We start from the raw sequence: 7,610 nt of genomic DNA on the forward strand, positions 1-7,610 counted from the left end.
AACAAAAAAAACCCCAAAAAACCAAAAAAGCAACCCCAAAAGCATGCTATCTTTTCTCTGGCAGAGAGGAAGAATATAAAGATTCAGGTAGGATGTATGGATTGTACAACAGGTATCACCAGAGCTGAAAATCAGTTATGTACTTATGTGATTTTCAAGTTTTCTTTATGTGATAGCGGTTTGAAAACTATCCAGAACTAATCTCAAGAAAAACCTCTTAGTATTTTCATATTCTCATTTTTAGAAGGTTATGTATCAGGCATGAGCATTCTAAGAATAGAAAAAGTTGTATCCTCACAGCTTCTTGAATAAATAGGAGGACGTGTTAGTACGGCAATGTTTTGTGTAAGTCATACTTCATCGTGGGTTGTTCATACTTCACTGCCACTCAGTCACTCTCAAGCAACACTGGAATGTTATTCGTCATTAGCTTTGCATTCCAGTCTAATGAACTGCTGTATAGCTGCTACTTTCCCAACATTCATGTCCTCTGAAGGTGTGCTTTGGTAGTTATCTCATGGTTATGGGAATGTTTAAAAAAATCACTTTTATTAAATGTGAAGAAGCCTCAGTAACTTCAGTTTAAATTGCTTTCTTCATGGCTTACAAGGCAGAGGTTCATCAAATGAAAAATACATTTAGGATAACAAGGCAAAACAATTTCTTACTTAAAATTCTGTGAATAGGGTTTATCTTGCCTAACTTTATACATGTATAAGTTAAACATTTAAATTTACTCTTCCTGATAGTTTTTTACAACTGGTGGAGAACAATAGCAAATCTACAGAATGCTTTTCTCAATCATTACGTTAGTCAATTCAGCTCATTGTTTTTCTGGTTCTTACTTCTTTCCATTGACTCTAAAGCTGTTTATAGGTTGGTTTGTGCCCTTGTTGCAGCAGTGGTGCAAGATTAGATGAGGTCAGTTTTTTCTGAGAATAGTTTTAGACTGCTGATACGAAATACTCTGTCAGTTGCTGTAATGCAGTACTTAAGTTTGCATTTTTAAATTGTATGTGACCTAAAATTTTGAGCATAAAAACAATGTCAAGGAAATTGCTGGGAAGTATGGTGAAAGCAGTAGGTGCCATGGTGGCAGTAATAAACATAAGATTTATTTTTAGTTTCTTATACTGGTGTGCTCTATGTTGAATAAAATATATCTCTAGTGAGGCCTTCAAGATTCAGTCATTTAGGATGAAAGTTACCTTTTCCAGACTAAGTTGGTGTTTCCTAAGCCTTTTAGTGAAGAATTTTGATGAAAAAGATGTCTGCATTAAAGTTCTAAAGTTGGTCTTGGCAAACTCAATCTTTTAATAATTGTTCTGGGGAATAATGTTTTCCTAGTGATGCTTAGATTTCTTTTTCATCAAAGTATTCTGAAATAGCAAGTATAATGAGTTAAAGAGTACATTTTTTTTCCCCACTTTTAAAGATATAAACCAATACGCCGACGAGTAATTTGGCTGATTGGACAGTGGATTTCTGTAAAATTCAAATCAGACTTGAGACCTATGTTATATGAGGCAATTCGTAACTTGCTTCAAGACCAGGACTTAGTGGTAAGTATAAGTAAATAATGTTTTGGATTAAGCATGTGTTCTATAAGCACAGGAGAAACATAAATACCATACCTTATGTAAACTTGATTGAGAACTTCATAACATCACACGTTAAAGTCTGTTGTGTCTTGCAAAATGTAATCTGTTAGGAAGTTGTGGGAGTGTTTAATTGTGGAGATGTTGAACAATAAAGTCAAAGACATGAAACGAGCCCTTAAGATGTTCACTAGGTGATGACTTTGGTGGGAAAATGAATGGCAATAGCAACAGTCTGTTTTTTGTAAGAAGAAAGTTGTGAAGTGTCTTGAGATAAATAATTTATAAGCAAATGAATGCTTTGTGTAAATAGGGTTATTCTGTCACTAGTCTGTGTAGTACACAGTATTATTTAAGCATCAACATAGCTACCTGCTAATAGAATATGATGAACATCATTGGTTGCCAAGCTGATTGTGTACAATTCTGTGGTTTTAAGCTACAATTCCAGTTTACCAGCAAGTGAGGTTGAGTTGAGAAGCTGGTTTTGCGATGGTTTCTCTTTTTAAAAAATTTTTAAACAAACACACCTTTTTGGTTTGTGTTGTTTGGGGAGCCAACAAATAAACCCAATAAACCTAGCTAGTTTGTTAGTTAAATATTAGTAACCAGCAGTCATAACAGTTATTTCTGCTAAAGGTGTCTGGAATCATGAAGCAGGATGTGTTTTTGTGTCAGTGTTGTTACTGTCTTCAGTTAATCCTTTCTGAGCATCAGAACATCTAGCAGGGAAGAACTCATTTGTTGAGTTTATTTGATTTTATGCTTTTGGGTGACAGCAAGCCATGAAGTAATCCCAAACTCCTCCTGTATTGCAAGAGTTTCTATCACAGGGTATATATCTTCTTGTTTAATTCTTTCCTGACCTTCATAAGGTTTTGCCTGAGTAGTTTTGCCAGGTGGTACTATTTTACAATGCCAAATAAACTGTAAAGTATACTAAAATGAAAGCAAATGAAAGTGTTTGAGTTGAACTAATTACATTTTTTAGAGGATGACAGAACACACAGAATGATTCAATTGCCAAAACAGCAACTTGTTTGATATTGTCAGATATTATGTCGATAATCAAAATGTTTAATGGATGTATATATCATGCTTCTTGACTTTTGCTTTTCAGGTCCGTATTGAAACAGCTACGACACTGAAGTTAAATATCCTTTTATAGGCAAAGATACTTCATTAGTTCTTAATTCAGAGTTACTGGAAAATAATATTAAACTTATTACCAAATTCTTCCCATTATAATTTTTGTGTATCCATGAAATATTTTCTTATTTGTGTCTCATACCCATCTGCAATTTGTATTATGTTTCCTTAATGATTGTTTACCTGTAGATGACTTCGAGTTCAGAACTGACCAGTTTTTACCAGTAAGAGCACTTATATGAGCATGTTCTGATGAGCAGATAGATACATAGGGGAAAGCAGTAAAAAAAAAATTTTTCAATTTCATTTTAAACAATGCTATTTAGTAATCAGTGTGTGTATGTATTTTTTTTGTCTTCATAGGCCAAAACGTGTAAAGACTCATACTGCTGCTGTTAAGGTTGCTAATGTGCAATATACAGACAAACATTTCAAAACCCTTTAGTATTAGGACTATGACAACTTCCTAGGATTGTGTTTAGTACTATATATACACTATATGTTACCAGATGCTAAATTTCTTCAAGCTAAGACAATATGAATGCTGTCTTTAACAAATAAGTCTCCACACCAATGTGACTTTCCAGTATGCCTGTTTCACACCCGACTTTCCAACATGCTGTTTCACACAAATATTAAATATAAGTGTGTGGTTAAAATAGCATCTTAAACATAGACTTTCATGGTCTTCTATATTTGTGTTGTTTACAGTGGTCATTACTGTTGTCATTAAGTAAACAATGAAATGTTACCTATAAATACATTTATTTTGATTACTCAAACTTAGCAGGTGTTTTTTCTTCTCATTTGATTATGACTTCCATGTTAATTGCAAATCTCTTGAGAACAAACAAAATAAAAATGCAGAGTGCATCTACGCTGTAAACATTGGAATTGTTGAAGATGTCTTTCCCATTCAATATCTAAATTTTATTCACTGACCCAAAAGCTGGAAGACTATACCTTTGCTTTGATCCTAATGAACTGCTCCTTTTGGAAAGATGGCCTTCAACTTTACAGTGTTTTATCTGTGAAGTCATGTTTACACTTAGCAAAACATGAAAATGATATGTGTTCACACTGATTACGTTTGAACTGTTATGTAAAAGCATGTCTGAAATTTTTTATCTTGTTTAGGCAGTGATTGGCTAGTTACATTTTTCCAAATGAGAGAGTAACATTTTGCACACTTTGTGTCTTTCAAAGTTCATATATATCTTAGAGTTGTAATTATTCATATCACCAATTGTATTTTTGATGGTCTAATCTGAAGTTTTTTATTTTTCTTTTAGTATCTGGAATCCATGTTTACACTGCTCTTTCAGCTACTTCAGGAAGTAACACAATGTGACACCAAAATGCATGTTCTTCATGTTCTGTCTTGTGTGATTGAAAGAGTCAATATGCAGGTATTTTTTTAATAGGTTTCACTGTTAGCTTTGGACTAAAAGCACAGAGGAAGAGTTGATGTTTTTGGCTTACGCAAAGATAGTAGAAAAATGTCATCAGACTAGTTATTGTTATGGTAGATGCCTTCATTTGCATCACTTGATTCTCTTTTCACTCCAGTTCTCATTTATTTTGTATAAAATGTTCTTGACTAGTTACTACTTTTCTTAATTTACTATGTATTTTTTTAGAGTACAGAAAATCTTTCACTGCTTATCTTACTGCATTTCTTGCAATTCTTTTAAATAGCAATTTATTCTAATTGTCTCCTTATCTGAACTAGTATTTTATTAAATCTTACATATTAAGAGACATTTTGAGGGACAAAATGCTTTACACTCATAGGAACTGTGCAGTTAGATTTGTAATCTCCCATTGGCCCTGAAATGGATCGTGATTGCCTGTACAGCAATCTCCTTAACTGTGTGAAAAGTTTCAAGTTCACATTACGAATTTTCAGTCCTTCCTGCTTAGTGTTGAAGTGTATTCTTCAGCTTATACATAAAGAAATTGAAGATGTTTTTTCATAATTAAAAAATGAATTGTTGACTGATGTCTTTTTAGTTATTACTGTATTAAGGACAGTGATAATATATGGTTTTGAGCTTATCTTCTCTTCCTACAAGTAATCCTGTCTAAGAGCAAAATGAAGCTTTCCTAATTGTCCCTTGTAGGAAAAGTCAACATGACAGCAGATTTTCCTGTATTTCAGATCAGCTAGAGAAACAGCAGAAAAAACAAGTTGAGAAAGAGCCTTTGAGTCTGCTTAGGTTAATTCCTAATTAAATACTTTAGAAAACAAGTAGATTAACCTTTTAGTATTGTTGAGCATCTTAGAAAAAATTTAGGCTGGGACAAACCTAAATTTAACTACAAACCTAAGGTTATGTAGTCCAACCCCTGCTCAAAACATGGGTAACTTCAGAGGTTATTCAGCTTTTTTTTTTTTAAACTTTTTTTTTTTTTACCAGAACTGTTTTCTTAAAAATGCCATTTTTAGGAATGCTGTTTAAGTGAAAACTATATTAACATGAAAATATCTCTGGTTATCAAATTAAGTGTTTTTTGTGTCTCTTTACTACTTTAAGTTTGATTGCCATGCACAAATGTTACCATAAGTAATATGTTCTGTTCAAACTACTGTGCAGTCAGAAGCCACTTCAGTCATGGGGTATGGAATATGGTGTTTTAAGAAGGGGAAAGATGAGTAAATTAAAGCAAACTCTGTATTTTTACTGTGACAAAAGCAGCTCTTGAATATTTCAGAAATTGTGCTTGGCATAAATTATTGGTGTTCTTTCATACATTAAGCAGCAAATTTGTGTTCTGAACCTCAGATACAACCGTATGTAGGATGTTTGGTTCAGTATTTACCACTACTTTGGAAACAGAGTGAGGAGCACAATATGCTACGATGTGCCATTCTAACCACCCTGATCCATCTTGTCCAGGTAAGGGGTCAGAATCACATAAATGTTGTCAATATCTCCTACAGTTCTTTCAACATGCCTATATGTTCTCTGTGTGTCTATGTATGTGTGTGTATATGTATGTGTAAAATGAAACGTGGCTGATGTTAAGCAATTAAGTAGTTCATTTCCAGGGGCTTGTTTAGTAAAAGCAGTTCTTTAGGCAGGTCTGTTTGTGTTTTGGGGGTTTTTGGTTTTGTAATCTTGGAATTGAACCTCCTTTAGTGACTCTAGAGTCTGTGAAAGAGCTTGTGCTGGTTTCCTGTATTTCCTCACCAACATTAGGAGTGTTGGTCTCTTCTTAACAATTGTTATGTGTGGTTCAGACTTGATTCTGCAGTATAGGTGTATTTGTTTCACTGTTGCTCTCCGTTCAGCTCCCAGGAATGTGGAATTTCTATTTTGGCTGTACACTTTCTGTGAAGATGAGACATTTTTATATCACAGGCCAAGATATGGGCCACCGCAACAAGTTTCACTTTGCCTGTTCTTTAAATTTTCATTTTAATTCAGATTAGTGTCAAAAGTTTCTTGTTTAAATCATAACTGTTAGGCGTAATGTCTCTCAAAGGTGTTGTTGGCATTGACTAATAGTGGGTCATCTTGTTTATTTAGAATCCCAACCCTTTTATTGTTACCATTTTTATCATTACCTTTCTACTGCATGACCTCTGATACCTATTATGTCCTTTTGCAATGGTTTCTGCAATATTTTTGTGTAGCATATAGGAGAAAAATACTTTATTTCATTACTTCTTAAATTTCCTAGCTTTTCTGACATTCTCTTCTGTTTTGTTCATATGTTATATGAAACAGAGATAATAGCTCTGAGCTGCCTGCTTTGTTATGTAATCTATTTGTAGCACATTCTGTTATTTTTGTTGTTTTTCTATTGAGAATTTATCTGGGCTCATAAATTTCTTTAGCTGTACTTGAATATCTCCTCTTTTTATCACCTTGCCTTTGTTAGTGACTGTAGCTTCTAAGTGCACTAAGTGACAGTAATAACTCAGAATAGAGGTGAATATAGTGATTCTCAGACCATTGCTTTTCTGTAGTTTTTTGTAGATTTTTTTTTTTCCCTTAGTATATCTGTATGCTGCAGGGAACTTTTTCTTTCCAGAATATATTGCTTGCATTTATCAGCATTAGGTTTCATTTGCCTATAGTTGTTTATTTAGCTAAGCTTGTTTAGTTCACTTAGTGTCTTACAGTTCTCAGAAATTATGAAATCTAGATAATTTATTGTCACAGATTTTGCCATGTAACATTAGTAGCTGTGTTGACCAGCTTTGTATCTAAAAGGAAGATGTTGGTAATCTGCAGTCAGATAAATGAGTTTCAACCTTTTAGAATCATAAGATCATTTAGGTTGGTAAAGACTCTTAAGATCATTGAGTCCAGCCATTAACCTAACCCTGCCAAGTCCACCACTAAACCATGTCCTGAAGTGCCACATTTATATGTCTTTTAAATACCTCCAGGGATGGCGGTATAAGACAAGACATATATTAAACTCAACCACTTCCTTGGGCAGCTTGGTCCAATGCTTGACAATCCTTTCAGTGAAAACAGTCTTTCCTTATATCTAGCCTAAACCTCACCTGGAGCAACTTGAGGCTATTTCCTTTCATCCCATCACTTGGTTATGTGGGAGAAGAGACCACCACCCACCTCGCCACAGCTCCCTGTCAGGTAGCTGTAGAGAGCGATAAGGTCTCCCCTCAGCCTCTTTTTCTCCAGGCTAAACAACCCCAGTTCCCTCAGCCGCTCCTCATAAGACTTGTGCTCCAGACCCCTCACCAGCTTCGTTGCCCTTCTTTGGTCATGCTCAAGCACCTCACTGTCTTTCTTGTAGTGAGGGGCCCAAAATAGAACACAGTGTTTGAGGTGTGGTCTCACCAATACCGAGTGCAGGGGGACGATTGCTTCCCTACTCCTGCTG

General features: G+C 34.7%; 1 protein-coding gene across 1 annotated transcript in view; it reads left to right on the plus strand.

Moving 5' to 3' along the window:
- LOC104618750 (importin-11) overlaps positions 1-5,647 on the plus strand; it is a gene marked incomplete at both ends in the record, with an annotated part of 27,213 nt that extends 21,566 nt beyond the window's left edge. Inside the window, 5 exons of the mRNA XM_010284428.1 lie at positions 1,436-1,562; positions 2,719-2,752; positions 2,931-2,971; positions 4,040-4,156; positions 5,534-5,647. Of these exons, the coding sequence (XP_010282730.1) occupies positions 1,436-1,562; positions 2,719-2,752; positions 2,931-2,971; positions 4,040-4,156; positions 5,534-5,647 (433 nt within the window). The remainder of the gene's footprint in view (positions 1-1,435; positions 1,563-2,718; positions 2,753-2,930; positions 2,972-4,039; positions 4,157-5,533) is intronic.
- Between the last annotated feature and the right edge of the window lie 1,963 nt (positions 5,648-7,610).

The sequence above is a fragment of the Phaethon lepturus genome, unplaced genomic scaffold (genome assembly GCF_000687285.1).
Source record: "Phaethon lepturus isolate BGI_N335 unplaced genomic scaffold, ASM68728v1 scaffold4583, whole genome shotgun sequence".
Taxonomy (NCBI): Eukaryota; Metazoa; Chordata; class Aves; order Phaethontiformes; family Phaethontidae; genus Phaethon; species Phaethon lepturus.